The following is a 21,893-nucleotide window of genomic DNA, read 5'->3' as shown; positions in this document are numbered from 1 at the left end:
TTTGATGGGATCAGATTAACAGATAAAACAGATATGGGGTGTTTAGTAACTAATAATACAGAAATACAGAGGATTTTGCTGTAATGCTTTTCCTGCAAGATTGCGATGAGAGGAACAACATATGTCTGAATTAAAACACCTGCAGGTTCATCTGCTGTGTAATTACAGTTTAGTCCCCACAACGTAATGTGTTTGGATCTAGTTATTTAGAGAATGTCGAGGCAACTTCATTTACATCTAAATCAAGGACTTTTCAGTCTTTCATGCTCTGCCAGTGAGGAGGGGCACAAGAAGCTAGGAGGGAAGCAGATACAGGACACCTTACCCAAACTAGCCCAAGGGGTATTCCATACTACAGCATGTCGTGCCCAGGATCGAAACCGGGGGGGGTTGCCCAGGGCAGAAAACAACTTCATAGAATCCAGGACTGGTTTGGGTTGGAAGGGACCTTAAAGCTCCTCCAGCTCCAACCCCTGCCACGGGCAGGGACCCCTTCCACTGGAGCAGCTTGCTCCAAGCCCCTGTGTCCAACCTGGCCTTGAGCACTGCCAGGGATGGGGCAGCCACAGCTTCTCTGGGCACCCTGTGCCAGCGCCTCAGCACCCTCACAGGGAAGAGCTTCTGCCTAAGAGCTCAGCTCAGTCCCTCCTCTGGCAGGTTAAAACCCATTCCCCTTTCTCTTCTAACAGTGTGCTACAGACTAAAAGAGCTTATCAGCAGAAACATTCAACATGAGCCATACCCATCTCTTTAAAGAGTATTTGCTAGGGAGAGATAAAGGAGGTTACAGTCTACACTTCAGGTATTTGGAAGCATTTTATAAAACAGTTAAACTCTTAACCCTGCCATCAGGTAAAGAACAGAAGAGTCTATCCATTCAAATGGTTTCTGCTAATTCATTTTATTGCAGAGTGTACATTGCTTTTAGTATTGTGTATGTGCATTTCAGTATTCATTTAGAATAAATACTAATAAAGGTTTGATTTCATATTGTTTGATTCCATATTGTTTGCATTTTACTGCAGGTGGAAATCTCACAGGAGCAATATTTAACCCAGCACTGGCTTTGTCATTACATCCACACTGTTTCTATGAGAAGTTTCTGAGTTACTCGCTAGTATACTGGGTAGCACCGTCCTTGGGTAAGTTCTTCATACTTTATGCATTTGAGGAAGTTTTATTCTGTACCTGGTTCAGAAATCAGGAATTGGTGTTCTTCATTTGATAGTCTGCTTTAATGAACTCCAGGACATAGACGATTACAACATAGAATCACAGACTCACAGGCTGGGTTGGTTTGGAAAGGACCTTAAGATCATCCAGTTCCAACCCCCTGCCATGGGAAGCTTTTGTGTAGAAGTAATTCAGAATCATGGGTTAACTCTGCACATGCAGGCTGTGGATTTCAAACCTGTGTAATGCTCTGTGTGGAGCACCTGTAGTGTTCTGTTGTGACTCAAGCACCTGAGACTGAGTTTTAAACAACAGTTTCATTTACAAAATAGTATGTGCTGTTACAGTAAGTTCATTTTAAGAAACAACCATATTAGGTTAAATCATTGCTTAGTTTAGATGCCATGTGTAGATGAAGCCCTCAGTGACATGGTTTATTGCTGGACTTGGCAGTGCTGGGGAATGGTTGGACTTGATGATCTTAAAGGTCTTTTCCAACCCAGCTGATTCTATGTTCAAAGTCTAAGTACTTCTGGGATACTCTGAGCAAGAAAATGTACCTACCGACCAACCACATCAGCACAGTGGGAAAAGGTTAGTGTTTAGTTAGGGTTAACTGGTTAGTTATAAACCAACAGCCGTTTACTCTGGATCCTTTCAGAGCTGCCTGTTGTTTGGGACTTTATACCTTGGTCTTACAGTCCAGCCTGTTTGAGGTACATTGCAAATGCTCCCACTGACCAAAGGCCCACTTGTAGATTCCACCAGAGTATTAAAAGGAGAAGAGGCCACCTGGAAGTGAATATTAGCCTGATTAAGTTCAGAAAGAAAAGCATCCTGGTTAGCACAGTTTCTGTCTTGCTTTGTGACACTATACAAGAACATAGGGATGAGTAATTAAAAAACCCCACAGGTATTAGCACAAGTGCTTAAAAAATGCTTTCCCAATTATAATACCATATTTTTTTTATCTCCATAGTGTCTAAACTTTGCAGTTCCCATTCTGTGTTTCTTCTCCCAGTCATGGTTGGAAACAATCTCAATTCAAGAATAAGCAATATTAATAACTAGATTTTCTCTAACTTAGAATCATAGAATAGTTAGGGTTGGAAAGGACCTCAAGATCACCCAGTTCCAACCCCCCTGCCATGGGCAGGGACACCTCACACTAAACCATCCCACCCAAGGCTTCATCCAACCTGGCTTTGAACACTGCCAGGGATGGAGCACTCACAACCTCCCTGGGCAACCCATTCCAGTGCCTCACCACCCTAACAGGAAAGAATTTCCTCCTTATATCCAATCTAAACTTCCCCTGTTCAAGTTTTAACCCATTACCCCTTGTCCTGTCACTACAGGCCCTGACGAAGAGTCCCTCCCAAGCATCCCTATAGGCCCCCTAACTTAAATGAGTTTTAATTTGGAAGCTGTTGATTTTGAGTTGTGTGCAGATGAAACTGCTCCGTGCTGTTGGTTGCTCACAGTTAGTCCCTACAGCTCCTGAGCTTGCTGTGTAGAGGGTATATAAAGAAGCTGTCTGCTAATCCCACATTCTTCCGTGATTATTAATCCTATTAGGAGGTACAACAGCGAGGAAGGTACAACGGGACATGAAACATAAACAGGAAACACCTCAAAGGGCACCACTTAAAAGAAAGAACTTCTTGTTTGAGTTTATATTTGTGCATGCTCTGCACAGAAGTTTTAAGCTAACTAAAATTCACTTTAATATCATTTTGATATATTAAGATACCCAAGCAGGATATGAACATAGAGTAAGCTGTTGATAAGTAAGATAAAAGCCTGTGTACTGTTCCAGTTGGTAGCTAGTGAAGTGTTGTAGGCAAAGCTGGTGTGAGCATCACCTGGTCCTGACAGAACACATGGTACTTCTCAAAATCCAGGTTTAGCTTTGTGTATGTTGACTGAGTTCTACCTGAAATCATTTGGAGCTTTTCCAGGTTGTAAATACTTGGGATTTAAGGTTTTGGCAAGTGATCTAAACAAACAGGAGGTGTTCTCAAACACCATCTCCTACTTAGCAAGATGTATCCTGCTCTGCAGAAAGCCTTCAGGTGATTTTTGACTTAAGACAATCAGCAGATGTTAACTCAAATGGAACCGTGTCTTGAGGGATTTAGAGGGAGAAATGCTACAGTCTATAACAATTCAACAGTGATTTATCATTAAAGTACAGAAAATACACCTCACCACCCTCAGAGGGAAGAACTTTTGCCTGTAATCCCTTCCAGTAAGCTTTTTGGTGATGTAGGGAGCTTCGTAAGGTACAAGTTCTGGGTGAGGAATGCTGTCAACCAGACACCCATTTCTGAAACAGAATAGAGTTTTTTTCCAGGAGAAACAAAAAGGTCGTAAACTGTATTCAGGTGCCCTTTTTTGGACTCTATGATCCTTCTGGGTCCTTTCCAATTTGAGATATTCTGTTTCTTAATAAGAACCCATAGTCTCTATAATTTTTCAGCTTCAAAATAAACTTTAAACTAGAATGATCTTCAAAAAGTACTCCTCGAAAAGCCCAATTCACTGTGCTGTACCCCTTGACATCACCTAAAACCAAGGTGGTTATCAGAACAGCTGCTGCTCACAAACTCATCCTCGTGATTTCTCTTTTCCAGGTACAGTACTTGTGGCTTTTATATGGGGTGAAATCCTTCCCCGCATCTCCTGAGCCATCAAATCATGACACCAAGCAGTGACATTGAAATACACCTTCAACATCTGCAGATGTGAAGCTGCCAGAAAACTGCTGACCTCAACTTCCACACCCCCTTTCAGCTGTATTTCCAGACTTCATGTTTGAAATCTTTGACTTCCAACTTTGTATTCAAACACCTCTTTAGTAATAGCACACTGGGATCTTGAGATACGTGCCACCATTAAACCCTAGGAATGTGAAGGACAGTTAAAACACTGCAACTTTGTCACTTTAGCCAGAAGTGCCATTTGCTGACCTTTATTACAACAGTTTGCAAAGCTCATTTTAGAGACATACTCAGTCCTTGTAATAACTGTGCTGGATTTCTTCCCATAGAAGGCACCTGCATAAAAAAGGAGCTGAAGATTTCATTCTTCTATTGACCTCATCATACTCCTCCTTGCAACACAGGAGAGGAAGAAAGGCTACACTACTCCCTAGAAGAGGCCCCATAGCTCTGTTCTAGAGACACTTTACACCAATATTAACAGTCTGTAGGACCAGCATTGTTTTACTAATAACTGAGTGCAGGTAAGTAACTCCTCACTTCCTTTGGGAAGGCTCTGCCCCATCCCATCCGACTGCAGTTGGTTGAATGTTTCTCTTGGTTGGAAAAAGCAGTAATAAAGTACCATAAAGGTCTGTAGTCACACACAAAAAAAGGGCATTTTGGGCAAAAAAACCCAACCCAAACTACTTCACCTGAGATCACTGCTGCCTCTTCACACAGTAAAATAGACACAGCACATAGGGATGAATCATGTGGAACCTGATTTCATGTAACTCTTACCAGATGTTTTTCTTTTAATAAATGAATTAGCAATACAGGTAAAGAAATGAAAGAGCCACAAACTGCCACGAACACCCTTTATACCCTCCACTGAGGAGAACACCACCAATAGGTACCATCCCCTGAAGTTCTCTTTCTAGCATGAGGTGGATTCTTCTGAATGCATCTTCTGTATGCATCTTAATTCTTCTATATGCCAATAGTTTTTAAATTGAAGACTTCACTTTATAGTTAGTGGGTTTGACAGGGGAGGTGGTTAACCAGTTCTACAAAGCTACCAGTAATAACAGCCCAGGTCCCAAGAGAAAGGAAAGGAATCAGACAGGTTTTGTTGGGTTTCTTTCTGCAAATGATGAACAAAGTCTTGACCGGCTGCTGCTGTCAGCTGCCTTTTCGTGCAAGAGCTGAGGAAGTGAATATTCTCCTGTCATTTCTTCCTTGTGGCAATAAAATCTTCTCTCATTTTAATTATCCAATGTACCTCTAAGGTTATACTGCAAAATCAACCGTCTGAACTTGAAACTTTGGGTTTCATACAAGAGTCTTACCCACGACCCTGTATTCAGTCATTAAACTAAAGCAGCCTGCTAATACAATGATGACAACTACAACTGCTGGGTGATCAGTCAGCAGCTCTTGGGTACTAGCATGAGTAAGCCTAATAAAGGAGACTTGTCTTCAGTAAAACTCCTCACAGCAGGGACTATGCACACCACACTGTGAGCATGAGCAGACACGGATCTTTCAGCTGGTTTTACATTCATCTGCCCGTTTGTAACTCAGCCATGGAGGGTTGCTAGAACAGAACCCAGCACGTGAGACCTCTGAACAACATGTCCTTTTAACACATTATCCACTGCTTCTAAACAGATGCTTTGGGAGGATTCTGCTTCCCACTCTATGGCTTTGCTGCTTTTTTTACCTATTTTAAAGTGATCCATACATTGGAGATTATTTTTTCCCCCTCCCTGGGACTTTGCCTTCTTTGGCTTACTCGGGCTCAGTTACTAACCTCATTTCTTACACAAATAGGCCTGACATAATGAACTGATTTCCATGTCTCCCATGAGGCCCACAAGGAAAAGGTCTGGAGAGCAAAGGTCATCAAGCATAAAAGCAGGCAGCCAGGGGAAAGTAGAGATACAAACCCACAAGCAGCCAGGATTTACTGGCTCAGAGGCCAACTTCCACCTCATTGATGACAGCGTGTGAAAGCAAAGTCCTTAGAGCACAGAGGTCAGATTGAGAGCAGCCCTGAGGACTTCGGGGTGTTGGGTGAGAAGCTCCCCATGACCCAGCTTCCGTGTGTGCTTGAGCCCAGAGCCCCGCCGTGTGCTGGGCTGCACCCCCAGAGCAGGTCGAGGGATGAGATCCTGCCCCTCTGCCGCACTCTGGGGAACCCCCCCTGCAGCCCTGATCCAGCTCTGGGGCAGCAGCACAAGAGGGACGTGGAGCTGTTGGAGCGAGGCCAGAGGAGGCCACGGAGCTGCTGCGAGGGCTGGAGCAGCTCTGCTCTGGAGCCAGGCTGAGAGAGCTGGGCTGGGGCAGCCTGGACAAGAGAAGGCTCCTGAAGGGGAGACCTGAGAGCAGCTCCAGTGCCTAAAGGGGCTGCAGGAAAGCTGGAGAGGGGCTTGGGACAAGGGCCTGTAGGGACAGGCCAAGGGGAATGGCTTTAACCTGCCCGAGGGGAGACTGAGATGAGCTCTTAGGCAGAAGCTCTTCCCTGTGAGGGTGCTGAGGCGCTGGCACAGGGTGCCCAGAGAAGCTGTGGCTGCCCCATCCCTGGCAGTGTTCAAGGCCAGGTTGGACGCACGGGCTTGGAGCAAACTGCTCTAGTGGAAGGGGTCCCTGCCCGTGGCAGGGGTTGGAGCTGGATGAGCTTTAAGGTCCCTTCCAACACAAACCATTCCATGATTCCAATTTATGTATATAAATGGGCTAGTGAAGACATTCTTCTAGAATGTCTTGTATAACACTTAATACCCAGTGTATATTCAACAATGTGAAGTTCACACCACTATTAAATCATCACTAATTTGGCTGCAATTCCTAATGAATATTAACCAAGGGTAGTTATAATTTTCACATACCTTGAAATCACACCATGTCCCAGTGTGCTGAGCAGGGCAGGACCATTCAAAATGACTGCAAGAGTGTAGGGCTGGTAAAGAAAACTGCTCATCTACCAACATATCACTACTGAAAACAATCCACAAGTCAACTTCAAATCAAATGAAAATCAAGAACAACTTTCATTTGAATGCTGGGGGGTGAAACACTTGAATTTGCTGACACTGCCCCATGGCAAAACTACCACCCCCCAGAGATGAAGCAGGGAAAGCTCCAGCAGGACCAAGCTTTGGCCATCTAAATCTGGGTTCCCAAGTTTGGGATGGGTCAGACTAATTCTGTATTACAGGTGCCCTCTGAATATGTTCTGCCCTTTTGTTCTCACATGCAGGTGGCCCAGGAAGTGGCTTCACTGGACTTTGTGCTCTACAAGAATGTGCCAAACCCAAAGGACATGGGCTCAGAGTCACCAGTTGCTGAAGGAAAGGACTGAGGCTGCAGCACTGAGCTGGTTGTGAGATACAAAAGAAATCTTAGTTTATTTCACAACATTGTTAACGTGATACAAAGACACAAAACAGTTCCCTCTTTCAGGACCTTACACTCTTAGTCCACCTCCTCTCCCACCCAAACCCTGCTCTCGGAGAAATGAAAGGGATAGCACTGAACTGACCCCAGTCACTTGAGGGGCATTACATGTAGCTTTGCTTTCAGTCCCCGGCTGACCCTATGTCCTTTTAGTCCAGCTTTGTAACATTTCTAGTCCCATTTTACCCACCTCAGTGAACAGGTACAAAAATATGGGGAATTCCAGGAAATCTAAAATTGTTCTACTTACAGTTGGATTTCTCAAGTCCCAGAACTCCTACAAAGGCTTCTCTGAATGCCCCCTGATTAGCCCCATTCAAGTGTTAGATGCAAAGAGGTTTTATTGGGTTGGTTGGTTGGTTCTGGCTGCTTAAATAACCCCATAGTGGTCACAAATGTCAAACCCTGGTTTAAACATCTATAAAAGCATTTTTAGACCTTAGATGTCTGAAGCTTAGGTCATTAAACAAAAGGTTAACTCCTGATAGTCACTGCCATGCCTTCAGTTTTACAGCTTATTCTGCAAGTACCACAAGAGGAATCTGAAAGATACAAGACACCAAGTTTACATGATTAAAATAAAGGTTATTTATCTTTACAAAGTCATAGTTAATCGTTGTTTGCAGCACAGGGGACAGCACTTTATTGCAAACCCACTGGTCTTCACAAGGGCTGAACATCTTTGGCAGCAGCTCTAAGCTTGGGTCAGCTAAGGACAACCCACTGCACCACCACGCACAACCAGGCTGGTCACTCCAGAGCAACAAACTGCAACTCGTGATGTGCCAGACACAAAGCTGCTCATTAAACACCAGTGGAAACGTTCCACGTGAACCAGCAGCAAGTCTCCAGGAGCTTTGGTGGGCAACTGCCACATCTCGTTTGGGTAATGAGCAGGAATATGCAACATGAGCAGCCCACAAGGGCATCGCTTTAGCAGCAGAGCAGCGTTCTGCTCCCTAACAGGTCACCAACATGTTCTCGCACAGGGGTTTTGTGCTTCAGAAGGTTAAAAGGGCTCAGCTGCTCCACAGAGATCACACCAGTGATTCAGTACTAGGATCAGAGCATGCTCCCTCTCTGCTCTGTTTACAGAGTGTAGAACTAAGCTGGCCTCAGTCTCATGCTCAAACTCATTAGCACAGGTCTCCAAGAGCTGTTCTTGGCACCTTCAGTTATTTCTTGCTGCTGTACATCCCAGAGTTCTGAACTTAAATAACATCATAAATGCACTCAGGCTGGTTTAGAAAGGCCCATCACACCCAGAGCTGCTACCTGGAGCAGCGTCACTGCACGTGCACATCACTTGATCTGCCCTGGCAGGGACCAGCTCCTCAGCTCTGACCAGTAATGACAAGGGCAAGCAGGACAGCAGACTCCCTATCCAGTCACCTCGCACAGCATTAATCCCCCACAGCCACCTGCGCCCCCACAGAAGGCACAGATTAAGCAGCATGGATAACTCCTCTGACCAAAACAACTTCTTACAGAGTGGATTTGATGCTTTGCTAGGAGATCACTCAACACCACTTCAGGCTCCTTAGAGGTCTGTCACCAGCCACTAACTCTCCTTAATCCTGGCCAAGTATTCAAATTTGAATTTTCAACAGCACAATTACTTATTCTAACTACAGCCCAAAATCATCTTGGAGATGGAATCATCAGAGCCAAGCTTCCCATTCACTGAGAGGCTCTTCATCTACAGCTGAAGAGTTTCCTTTATCAATTTAAGTCCAATGGGGCAACCAATATCTTGACTTTTACTGGGAGAGCTCCCTGTACTGCAAAGTGCTTCCCAGGGCGGGCAAGGTTTGAGTTCTTGCACCCAACAATAAATACTAACTCAGGACCCATGGCAGTGGTTGAGATCAGTGAGTACGGAGCTACTCAGAGACTTACTGCACGAGTATTAACAGCAAAGGCAAAGGAGGAGCAGGGGAGGGAAGCAGATGTGCATCACCGCTCCACAACAGCCTCTCTCAGGGGCTGCAGCCTCTCTGCCAGTGCAGTCCCAAACCAATTCCCGCCCCATTTCCACTGAATTTTCCAGCATGTCGTTTTCCTGTGTCACTTTCCTCCCCTGCCCTTTCCTTTTTCCTCCCTGACCTTTTGGCTACTGCCCACAACTGTTTTCTCCAGCATTCCAAGTGGGATGGTTCTGTGCCTGCTTCAAGGCAAGATCTGGCAGCCTCTCCTGAGAGAGGCAGAGGAACTGGGACAACACACCACTGCTTCAGCAGCACAAGCAAACACTGCACTGGTGAGCACTGCTGCAGCAGGGCTGGAATCACCACCCTGCTGTGCCTGTGCATCTCCATACAGTCCCAGAATTAGCTGTTCTCCATCTCCTCCCACTGCCAAGGAAACACTGGCATGTCTTGTAATGCCACCAACAGAAGAAAAGCAGTGCAGGTGATGGTCACTGGCACAACCACCTAAGAAGGGTGTTGTCTCTAACAACAACCCCATCCAGATTGCTCAGTAGCTTTAGCAGCAACTGTTCCTGCTCTGCTTGCAGTAAAGGAAGAGACAGACTCACAGCACCTGCCAAGTGTTCCACCCCATTGGAAGGCCTCGGAACTCCTGCACACTGAGAGTGAAATAACAGACACTAAGGACATAACTGCCTAGCAACAGCTCCAGCATCTAAGAGCCTTTGAGACAGGACAGTTTAATGAAAGGCTGAACTTCCAGACAGGCACCTCCATGCAGGTGACTGTTTACACCAACAGGCAATTTTGGACGGATCAGTGAACATCCTTCCACATCTGTACTAACTACAGCTACCTTTTCCTTCTCTAAGCCACCATCATCCCGCTATCTTCCTTGCAGGAGATCTGGGATCATGTGCATTATGCACATCACAGAGACAGAAAGCTCTGCATACTGAAAAGGGGTGGAAAGCAGGACTTACAGCAGCACGTGGCCTCCTCAGTGATCGACTTCTGCATCTTCAAACTGCCCCGCAACTACTGGTGCTATGTCCACCTCCATCCCATCTGAAAACAGAACAGCCAACACTACTCAACACCGCACACAAGCGGGTGATATTAACAGCAAAGGGAGCGGGTGCCCTCTGTTGACAGGAGATGGCCAGGACAGGAAATTCCTCTGCCGAACCTCCGCAAGGTTCTAAGGAAACACTGATCGGCAGCTCCATCAGTTGGTCCCTAAGAGCCATCGCTGCTTCCCACCACCTCATCTCACCCCAACTTACTAAAATTACTTAAATGCCAGAGTTAAACTATTCCATCTTTAAATGAAGTTCTGGTGTAGCAAATGGCTACATGATTGTCCTGGGTTCCGCAGTAGCAGTCATTTTTCTCCTTCTTAGCAGCTAGTGCAGTGCTATGTTTTCATTTTTTGGCCTGGGAACAGCGCTGATAACGCCGATGTTTTCAGTTGCTGCTCAAATGTTTGGTCTGGCCAAGGACTTTGTGAGCCTCATGCTCTGCCAGGGAGGAGGGGAAGCTGGCAGGAAGCAGAGACAGGACACCTGACCCAAACTGACCAAAGAGGTATTCCATAGCACAGCACGTCATGCCCAGGAGGTAATGGGGAGTTACCCAGAAGGGCTGGGACTGCAGGGTTGGACGAGGGCTCGGTTGGTGCTCGGCTGGGGGGAGTGGTGCAAGTTATTGGTCAGCTGGTGTTGAGGTGTTGTATTCTCTGCCCTTGTTATTTCCTTTATCATTATTATTATTGGTGGTAGCAGCAGTGATTTGTGTTATCCCTTAGTTACTGAACTGTTCTTATCTCAACCCATGGGAGTTGCATTCTTTTCGATTCTCCTCTCCGTCCCTCCAGGAGCAGGGGGAGGGCAAGAAGGGGGGGAGTGAGTGAACAAGGTTTGTGGTTGCGTTTAAACCACTACAATGATTCCTTTGAATAGCTTTAACTGTGCTCTAACAGAGGGAGCCAGACTGCAGAACCACTGCTCTCGTACGGGCTTTAGTTTGTCTTTCCTGATGAATCTCATGGACTTCTATGACAAAGCTGACATGGGGCGAGTGGTGGACGTTTTCTACCTAGATTTCTCCAAGGCTTTTGACAGGGTTTCCTACAGCCTCCTCCTAAAGAACCTGATGGGTTATGGTCTGGACAAGTGGTCCATGCAGAGGGTGGGAACTGGCTGACAGCTTGCACCCCAAGAGTGGTGATGAGCAGCTACTTCTCCAAGTGGGAACTTGTCACCAGTGGGGTACCCCAGGGACTGATATTGGGTCCAATGCTGCTTAATGTCTTCATAAGGGATCTAAGTGATGGGACCAAGTGTTCCCTGATGAAGTCTGCTGATGATACCAAACCGAGTGAGGAAGTGGACGCTTGGAAAGGCAGAGCCACCCTGCAGGATGAGCTGGACAGGCTGAAGAGTGGGATAACAAGAACCTGATAGAGGTCAGCAAGGCCAAGTGTCAGTCTTGCACCTGGGAAAACCCAATCCCAGAGTGCAGCACAGGCTGGGATCTGCCTGGCTAAAGCAGCTCTGGGAAAGGGACCTGGGGGAAACAAGCTCCATAGGAGTGAACAGTGAGCGGCTGTGGCAAAGAAGGCTCAGGGGAGACCTTATCCCCAAGTTCCAGTATTTAAAGGGTGGCTAAGAAGATGGAGAAGATGGAGACTAAGAAGATGGAGACTCCCTTTTTACATGGAGTCCCATGGAAAAGACAGGGGTGATAGGCACAAGTTACTCCTGGGAAGATTCCGACCAACCATTGGAATAATCTCCACAGGGAGGTGGTGGATCCCCCAACACTGGACACTGTTAAGACAGGGCGGGACAGGGTGCTGGGCCATCTAGTCTAGGTCATGCTTTCCCCAAGAAAGACTGGACCAGATGATCCTCAAGATCCCTTCCAACCTGGAATTCTGCAATAGTATGAAAACAAAAGCATTTCTCACCTTCGAACTCCCTTATTGAGTCTTCTGTTCTGACTCCAGCCATGTTGTACTGGCTGCTGACAGACTGGGCTAACATGCCTTCTAACCTCTCCAGTGTGGCCTGTCCTTCTGCAGTTAAATGTGACAACCCTTCTTCATAGGTGTAGAAGCTGGGAATGTCACCTTGCTGTAGCTCTGTGGAGACAAGTTGGTGTTTATCAGTTCAGGAGCCTGTATCAAGCAGGGGAGGAGGAACAAGAGGACAGGTAAATTACGTTCAAGATGAGCCAGCTGAGACTAAAAGGCTGCTCACATCAATTGCAGCACATACATGGTGATGTGAATTGAGCACACCTCTGCAAACACATCCACTGGGACCAGCAAAGGCTGATATTGGTGTCTTGGGGCTTTAGAGCACCAGAACAATGTTTTTGCTGAATTCCAGTGATCTGTGACAGATTTCCTTCAGATTTTGAGTTGGTTTATGTGCCTCTTGCAAATTAATGTTTCAGCAAGAGGAGCAACAAACAAGGAACTTCTAAAGAGACCAAACCATAACAGACAACAGGTATGGAGGTACTGCAGGTATTTCAAAGAAACAAGTGTTACAAACCATGGGCCTCAACATCGTACTCCTCCCCTTCATAGTCATTGTCTGAATCTTCATCATCTGGGTCTGGGTGCAGAGCTTGGCATTCACACATAGCCGAAAACATGGCTTCCACTGCAGGGACACAAACACACACAAACCTCCCTTGTTTATCCATCAATACCCACCACAACAGGCAAGAGAGACAGAAAGAGGAAAAAAACTAAGAACATTCCGAGAACCCCCGCTGAATGTGTATTTGAAACATCACCCCACAAGCTGCAGCCAGGCAAGAAACAAAACAGGTTTTCCAGATCCAGCCTGGAGCTTTATCCTCTGAGCAGCACTTTCCCGTTACTTCACGGAATCCCAGACTGGTTTGGGCTGGAAGGGACCTTAAAGTTCATCCAGTTCCACCCCCCTGCCACAGGCAGAGACACCTTCCACTGGAGCAGCTTACTCCAAGCCCCTGTGTCCAACCTGGCCTTGAGCACTGCCAGGGATGGGGCAGCCACAGCTTCTCTGGGCACCCTGTGCCAGCGCCTCAGCACCCTCACAGGGAAGAGCTTCTGCCTAAGAGCTCATCTCAGTCTCCCCTCGGGCAGGTTCAAGCCATTCCCCTTGGCCTGTCCCTACAGGCCCTTGGCCAAAGCCCCTCTCCAGCTTTCCTGCAGCCCCTTTAGGCACTGGAGCTGCTCTCAGGTCTCCCCTTCAGGAGCCTTCTCTTGTCCAGGCTGCCCCAGCCCAGCTCTCTCAGCCTGGCTCCAGAGCAGAGCTGCTCCAGCCCTCGCAGCAGCTCCATGGCCTCCTCTGGCCTCGCTCCAACAGCTCCACGTCCCTCTTGTGTTGGGGACCTTGATAAAGGTGTATCTCTGGACAATTCAGTCTGTGTTACTCACTACAGGATTCCCAAAACATTAACACATTAAGATTCAACCTTATGAAGTTCAACCATGACAAGTGCAAGGTCCTACACCTGGGTCGGAGCAATCCCAGGCACAGCTACAGGTTGGGCAGAGAAGAGATTCAGAACAGCCCTGCAGAGAAGGACTTGGGGGTGCTGGTCGATGAGAAAATGAACATGAGCCGGCTGCAGTGTGCGCTCGCAGCCCAGAAAGCAACCGTATCCTGGGCTGCATCAAAAGGAGCGTGACCAGCAGGGCGAAGGAGGTGATCCTGCCCCTCTACTCTGCTCTTGTGAGACCTCACCTGGAGCATTGTGTGCAGTTCTGGTGTCCTCAACATAAAAAGGACATGGAACTGCTGGAACAAGTCCAGAGGAGGCCACAAGGATGCTCAGGAGACTGGAGCAGCTCCCGTATGAAGACAGGCTGAGGAAGTTGGGGCTGTTCAGCCTGGAGAAGAGAAGGCTGCGTGGAGACCTCAGAGCAGCTTCCAGTACCTGAAGGGGGCCTATAGGGATGCTGGGGAGGGACTCTTCATCAGGGACTGTAGTGACAGGACAAGGGGTAACGGGTTCAAACTTAAACAGGGGAAGTTTAGATTGGATCTAAGGAGGAAATTTTTTACTGTAAGGGTGGTGAGGCACTGGAATGGGTTGCCCAGGGAAGCTGTGAATGCTCCATCCCTGTCGGTGTTCAAGGCCAGGTTGGACAGAGCCCTGGGTGCCATGGTTTAGTGTGAGGTGTCCCTGCCCATGGCAGGGGGGTTGGAACTGGATGATCTAGAGGTCCTTTCCAACCCAAACTATTCTATGATTCTATGATTCTTGACTCCTGGATCCAGCTGTAAGCTCCACACCGGATGGGACACAACTGTTTTCCAATGGGAGCCTCTGGGCATCAGCATGTTCCCTAAAGAGACTATTGCTGACTCAAGTCTCACTGAGTTTGTATTTCATCAGCTGTTTCCCATACAGGTTCTCTGCAAACGTGCATAGATAAGGTTATCTTTCTTGTGTATTTGAAGTCTCTATTTTTAAGCATTGGAATTTTCCTTGAGAAGCAGCTGCTTGAATTATTCCAGCTTCAAGCAGGATAAAACACTTTACTTTGCTCTTTTCAGCACACAGAAATCAAATTCTTAGAGAAGGACCCAAAGGATGATATCATTCCCATCTCTATACCCCACTGTCTTCCACATACAGCCAGGACTTTACATTAAACCAGTTTTCCCTCTTTACTTACGGGCTGATTTGTCACTAGGTACAAATCTGAACTCTGCAATGGGTTCAGCATCGTCATCACTGTCTTCTTCCTCCTCCTCCCCTTCAGCCACAGGAGCCTCTTTTGTCTCCCCATCTTTAGGAAATGGAAAGATTTAAGAGAAATATGTTTATTTCCGAAACACACAGAGAACCACATCAGAAACTTGGAGAGGCACAAACCAACCCACTCTCACCCACAGGACGGATATGATACATGAGGTCCTCCCACAGCACCTCAACACCACTCGTCATGAAGAAGCGTCTCCATTTATAATTTCAGATTTTGGGAATAGCCACATGATTATTCACATACTGCAGGAAAACTGCCCGATTCCCAACCCTCACCATCCCCACTGATTATCATAGAATCCCAGACTGGTTTGGGTTGGAAGGGACCTTAAAGCTCATTTAGGTCCAATCCCTGCCATGGGCAGGACCCCTTCCACTAGAGCAGCTTGCTCCAAGCCCCTGTGTCCAACCTGGCCTTGAGCACTGCCAGGGATGGGGCAGCCACAGCCTCTCTGGGCACCCTGTGCCAGCACCTCAGCACCCTCACAGGGAAGAGCTTCTTCCTTGTATCCAAGGATATCTTCTTTATATCATTCTCTTGCACCATGCTCGGTACATATATTAAATCACCTGAACTTGAGGGATCCTGAGCATCACCGTCATGAAACCAACAGCTCCCAGCATGGCCTCTCCTGGAGAACTCTGCGGTTTACAGAGCATCTCTACTTGATTTCAGACATTCCTAGCAGGCCAGCAGGATGTCAGAGGTAGGAAATATACCCAGAGCCAATGCCAACTGTGCAAAACCCTGTTTCCCAGCTTCTGGACGCTACATACACAGATAAATAAGCAACAACTTGACTGTTTACTTTCCACAAGTATAAACCTCACAAACGTGGCTGCAGTTGACCCCTCTATGCTGGGGACACGGCACTGACAGAAGTGCACTAATTATGTGCTACAGAACAAGAGGAATACAGTCAAGGGTGTTCCACTGAGAGTGGCTTTTATCCCACACAGAACTGGCATCACTAAGACCAGGAAGAAGCCAAGAAGCTGACAGGCAGCTGCCCCCAAAACCGAAGTCTCCAAGGAAGCTACACAAGCCCTTTCCAACAGCCACCCGCAGGCTCAGCTTGTCACAGCTGAGCCCAGCTCTTTGTTCTCAGTGAAGTCAACCTCGGAGTGCCTTTTCCTAAAACAGGGCTGAGGCTGAGACACGCACACACACATACAGAGCACAACCAAAACTTCCAGAGGAAGAACTAAATGTCCCCTGTCCAACAAAGAACGGAGACTCCTGCAGCCAAAGAAGTGGAGAGGTTTAAGTGTGAGATGATTCAGCAGTTGAGAACTGCAAGGCAGCGATAGAATCATATGGAAAAGACCTTTAAGATCACAGACTTGACAACTAAACAGATCTACCTGCTGGAGAAGTTTTACTGTAGCCACAGTCCATATATTTAAAACCCACCCACAATAATCAGTCTGTTAATGATCTATAGATATGAACTGTCTCAGGATATCCATATTTTCAACCACCATTGTCAGAATGAATTCAAAGCTAGAAAACAAAATCTTTTGTCATACCAGGCTCAGATTACTTCAAAATAAATACAGTTAAAGGAAAATGGGGAAGAACCACCACATGAATGTCCTCTTAGTTGTAGTCCTCGTTATTTGTAGGATGGATTGTCAGAGAATATTATTAATGTAAGAGGAGGAAATAATGAAGAGTATTAATAGTGTAAAAGCACCTCTGCCTCCTCAGTATTGCAGAACTTTCAGGATATAGATTATTTAAAGCACAATAAAATGCCAGATTTGAACCTTTAACTACAATCACTAACAGGCACGAAGGGGAAAGAGACCTGCTCAAGACTCAACACTCATTACTCTTCCATTGACATGGCAGTTTATGACACAATTAAGATATTAATAGGTCCGCCAGGACAATTAAAAACCAAATATACATCAAAACTATAGAAAACCCTCACAGAAATAATCAAAGAGACAGTTTGTTTTCTCCAGGTCACAGCAAGAATTGTCAGTGGTTCTAGGGGAAACAGAGAACCATTCAGCCTGGTGATGTGAGCTATTCCATGGCTTTTAAGCAAGCTGTGGGAGATAATGAGTGAAAGCTTCCAGGCTAATGTGGAACAGCAGGAATTCCTCAAGCTTGGTGAGGGCAGCACCATTAACATACATTCAATACAGCAGAAATGATACTCAAGCTGGAATCACAGGGGGAAGGCAGAGGAAATGAACTGTTTAAAGTGAGTGTAAGGGAGCAGAGAACCGATTCCAGGCCGCTCCAGTCATACAGACATGTGCTGAGAGCAAAACATGACTCTGACAAGAGCAAAACTCTACTATAATATTTATCCTTCAGAGAATGAAACAGAAAATACTTGAACGCAGCATGGCATTTTTAAACCCCAAATTCACTGGTTTTGAAGGGGAAATCATGCCACACAGGCCCATGTGGCAGCACCAAGCAATGCTCCGGGTGTACCTTCGAATCTGGCATTCACCATGACGTACAAGTGCTCCCATGGGAAGGCACTCAGGTCTCTGGAGACAGCGTGTAAACTTATGGTGGGATAATCCAAGGAGAAGCCAACTCCGGAGTTTTCCAGCCAACAGAGGCGACTAAGAAGGAGAAGGGGGAAAAAAGAGACAAGTTAGAAACTAACAGAGGAATGTGGTGGACCTGACTCACACCTGCAAAGCAACCCCAAAACACTGCGTAATTATGGACACAGCACTTACTCCACTCTTGGGTAACACACGGTCCTGGACATGCCCTAATACAGTAGAATCAAGAAGGTGATTTTAGACTTTAATCAACATCTTTCTTACATTGATAGAATCATAGAACACATAGAATCATAGAATAGTTAGGGTTGGAAAGGACCTTAACATCATCCAGTTCCAACCCCCCCTGCCATGGGCAGGGACACCTCACACTAAACCATCTCTCCCAAGGCTCTGTCCAACCCAGCCTTGAACACTGCCAGGGATGGAGCATTCACAACCTCCCTGGGCAACCCATTCCAGTGCCTCACCACCCTAACAGGAAAGAAATTTCTTCCTTATATCCAGCCTAAGTGTGTAAGTGTGTAAGTGATGGCTGAGGTAAAAGAAACCTGTTCTTACAGAACATGAAGCTGAAGCTGAGCACCCAAAACACATTTGGACTAAACCCTGCATTCCACGCACCCCCCCCCCCTTCGTTTTCTCCTCCTTGTAGATATCTGTTACTCCAAACAGAACTACAGCAGCTTGAGAGTGGGATTTGTAACTCAAACTATTATATGTTCCGTGTTTTCTATTACTAGTGTAATTTCTGGAGGATTACAATGGCCTGTGTGCAGAAACACAACCAGATCTATGATCAGCAGAGCTAACACAGCCAGGCCATGGGGTTTTCTCCCCTCACGTCCTATGTACCATAGCCTGTGCTTCCTCTTGTTCTCACTCTAACCACTGCCAGAGGCAGCACAGGTTGTCACAACTGGGCTGCTACTCCCTTCATATCCCAAAGATCAGTGTCCTTCCAGCAGCCCAGAAATCAAACCCCATCTAGATTTGGGTGTCTGTGAGGGATGAACTCACACAGTGCACAGAAGTGGTGAGGGGCAGGAAGTGAGACTTCCCCCATGTGCAGAACTTGGTGTTTGCAAGTTTTTGTTTAGGACAAAAACCCCATGGAAAGGTCACAGAAGATTCCTTGCCTCGGGAAGTCAGGCTGAGAGCAAGAGTGAAGTGGGAGCAAGGAATTTCCTTCCTGGCCTCGATGGGGCAGCTCTCAATGTTTAAAGCTCTTGATGCAGAGTCAGTACAGCTTCAAAGCCACATTGTCCTCCCTGGTGGCCAGTTCTTGTGCTGGTGCCCAGCTCCCCCACAGCACAGCCCTCCTGCAAGCACCAGTGGTTTTATTTATTACCAGCAAATGCCTCCAGTAAGAGCCCTGTGACGTGCTGAAACATGCTGGGAGGAAGCTGGCAGACGTGTGTGCCTCACACAAAACTCCACTGAAAGCAAGTTACAAGGCAGCTCAACATTATACACGTTGAGAGGACATGCTGTATAAACAGAAGCCCTTTTATCTCCAGGCAAGCAACTGAACAGAACAGAGACTGGAAGCGCAGAGAGATCCTGCTCCAACAGGAACATCAGCAACAAGTTCAGGTGGGGAAAAAGCCTCTCAAATAATATTAGACATTGTATAAATGCTTTGGATTCTAAAGGTGCTAAAAGACAATTCAGTCCTCACTGCACGTTTTAAATGTTTCTGTTCTAACCTCATTGTTCTGCTGCAGAAATACATTCTATTTAGAGTGGCTTTCCATGATTCAGGAAAATTGCTTTAATCAACAAACCGTCTTCTTGAACTCTACAATGCAGGAGGACTTAAAGGAAACTCTGAAGTGCTCAAATACAATCTCCCAGAATAACCAGACCGATTCCTGGGTAAGAACATTCAGTGTCCACAGGATTAATGTGACCAGAGAGACTTGACAGAACCACAGCAGTTAATAACAGCAGAAAACCCACAGCCACATCACCCGCTCCCCTGTCAAGGGAATAAGGGTGCTGTGGTTTGGATGCACTGGCCAGTGGGCTCCTGTGCTGTGCTGTTCCCTCCTGTGTTGTTTAAAACATCATTTAGAGCAGGAACAGTGGGCACCCCCCTCCAACCAGGCCTTGAACACTGCCAGGGATGGGGCAGCCACAGCTTCTCTGGGCACCCTGTCCCAGCGCCTCAGCACCCTCACAGGGAAGAGCTTCTGCCTAAGAGCTCAGCTCAGTCTCCCCTCGGGCAGGTTCAAGCCACTCCCCTTGGCCTGTCCCTACAGGCCCTTGTCCCAAGCCCCTCTCCAGCTTTCCTGCAGCCCCTTTAGGCACTGGAGCTGCTCTCAGGTCTCCCCTTCAGGAGCCTTCTCTTGTCCAGGCTGCCCCAGCACAGCTCTCTCAGCCTGGCTCCAGAGCAGAGCTGCTCCAGCCCTCGCAGCAGCTCCATGGCCTCCTCTGGCCTCGCTCCAACAGCTCCATGTCCCTCTTGTGCTGCTGCCCCAGAGCTGGATCAGGGCTGCAGGGGGGATCTCCCCAGAGCACAGCAGAGGGGCAGGATCCCCTCCCTGAGCTGCTGCTCACGCTCTGGGGGTGCAGCCCAGCACACGGGGGTGGTTCTGGGCTCAAGCGCTCACTGAAGCCGGGTCATGGGGAGCTGCTCCTCACCCAGCACCCCAAGTCCTTCTCCTTAGGCTGCTCCATCCGGTCTCCCCCGGCCTGTGTTTGTGCTGGGATTGCCCCGACCCAGGGGCAGGCCCTTGCTGAACTCCATGAGGTTCACACGGTCCCACCTCTCCACCCTGTCCCCGTCCCTCTGCCTCCCTTCCCTTCCCTCCAGCGCCTCTCCCGCACCGCACCGCTCGTAAAGCCCCCCCCCACAGCGCTCCCGGCCTGTGCTCCACCATCCCTCAGGGAGGCCCCTAACAGCGCGGCCTACCGGGGTACCGGGCACCACCACACCCACCCCCGCCCCACAGACAGCCGGTCCTCCCGCTCACCTCTCGGCGATGTACAGGGTGCCGGCGCCCAGCGACCGCCCCGCCAGCACGACCTCGGTGTCGGGCTGCCGGTGCCGGACACCCTCGGCCGGCGGCGGGAGGCGCTTGAGAAAGCTCATGATGGCGCCGCCGCCCTCCTCCCTCAGCCGCCCGCGGCGGAACCGGAAGTGCCCGCCCTGCCGGGGCCTCTCTAGAACGCGTCTCTATGGTGCGGCGCCGCCATCTTAGACTCTAGTATGCCGGGGGAGCCCTTTAAGTTCATCCGGTCTAACCACTCCTCAGCACTGCCAACGCCACCGCGAACCCATGGCACTGAGGGCAAACTGAGCTCGCTTCATGGCTGCCCCTCATGATTCCCACTCACAGGCAGCCCTCATCCCCCTCCCTCCCCATAGTATGGCTACTGCCCCTACCCCTCATGGCTGCCCCTCATCTCCCCTCATCTCCCCTCATGGCTGTCCCTCATCTCTCCTCATAGCCATCCCTCACACCCTATGGCCACCCCTGCTCTCCGCTCATACTCTCTCCTCACCCCTCATGGCTGCCCCTCATCCCCCATCAGTATCTCCCCTCACAGCTGCCCCTCATCTCCCCTCATAGCCATCCCTCACACCCTATGGCCACCCCTGCTCTCCCCTCATAGTCTCTCTTCACTCCTCATGGCTGCCCCTGCTCTCCCCTCATGGCTGCCCCTGCTCTCCCCTCATGGCTGCCCCTCATCTCCCCTCTGTCCCCCTTCATGGCCATCCCTCACATCCTATGGCCACCCCTGCTCTCCCCTCATACTCTCTCCTCACCCCTCACGGCTGCCCCTCATCTCCCCTCAGTATCTCCCCTCATGGCCATCCCTCACACCCTATGGCCGCCCCTGCTCTCCCCTCACCCTCCACAGCCCGGGGCCGTTCCCTCCTGTGCCTGAGGAGCAGGAACGGGCTGAGCCCGGCGCCCACCGCCGCCCGCTCCCTGCCGTGCTCCCCGCGGCCCCGCAGCGCAGCGGGCGCTGCTCCGCCGCAGCCATCGCGTCCCTGCGGGTTTACCTCAGAGCGCCGCGGGCTGGCTCCGGGCGCCGCTGCCCGGGGCGGGCTGCGAGTGAAGCCCCCGTTCTCCGGTAGCGGAGAAGCACAGCGCTGAGGTGGGCACGGGCAGCGCCAAAGGGTGGCCGTGGGGAGCAGGGAGCGTGTGCGGGCACCTGGGTCTCTGCTGGGGGCGAGGAGGGCAGCAGCTCCGTGGTCACCGTTAAGGGGTGCCGGAAAGGGGGTTCTGGGGGATGGCCAGGCCCTGAGTCCAGAGAGCTACACATGGAGGAGAAATGGAAGGGCACAAGCAGCGACAGG

At 48.7% G+C, this 21,893-nt stretch overlaps 2 protein-coding genes across 4 annotated transcripts in view; one reads left to right on the top strand and one right to left on the bottom strand.

Moving 5' to 3' along the window:
* AQP11 (aquaporin 11) overlaps window positions 1-7,779 on the top strand; it is a 14,557-nt gene extending 6,778 nt beyond the window's left edge. Inside the window, exons 2-4 of one of the 2 annotated variants that reach the window (XR_010612507.1) lie at window positions 1,026-1,142; window positions 3,810-4,420; window positions 7,141-7,779. Coding sequence is in view for 1 of the 2 variants with exons in the window: in XM_065678874.1 (XP_065534946.1) it covers window positions 1,026-1,142; window positions 3,810-3,862 (170 nt within the window). In the remaining variant the exon portion in view is untranslated. Of the gene's footprint in view, window positions 1-1,025; window positions 1,143-3,809; window positions 5,148-7,140 lie in introns of those variants that run through there. The other variant, XM_065678874.1, reaches the window with a different exon arrangement.
* CLNS1A (chloride nucleotide-sensitive channel 1A) lies at window positions 7,262-21,893 on the bottom strand. 2 transcript variants are annotated; one of them, XM_065678872.1, is made up of 7 exons: window positions 21,597-21,893; window positions 17,499-17,635; window positions 14,955-15,068; window positions 12,832-12,942; window positions 12,240-12,413; window positions 10,252-10,336; window positions 7,262-7,879 (listed from the first exon to the last, which is right to left on the bottom strand). In XM_065678872.1, exons 1-6 carry the CDS (start codon window positions 21,857-21,859, stop codon window positions 10,269-10,271), a joined length of 867 nt encoding a protein of 288 aa, XP_065534944.1. In that variant the 5' UTR covers window positions 21,860-21,893; the 3' UTR covers window positions 7,262-7,879; window positions 10,252-10,268. The 2 variants fall into 2 exon arrangements, with proteins under 2 accessions (XP_065534944.1, XP_065534945.1); XM_065678873.1 differs by lacking the exon at window positions 21,597-21,893 and adding an exon at window positions 20,560-20,760.

The sequence above is a fragment of the Lathamus discolor genome, chromosome 4 (genome assembly GCF_037157495.1).
Source record: "Lathamus discolor isolate bLatDis1 chromosome 4, bLatDis1.hap1, whole genome shotgun sequence".
NCBI lineage: Eukaryota > Metazoa > Chordata > Aves > Psittaciformes > Psittacidae > Lathamus > Lathamus discolor.
Note: the sequence above shows the minus strand (reverse complement) of the source record. Positions and strands in the feature narration are given on the sequence as shown.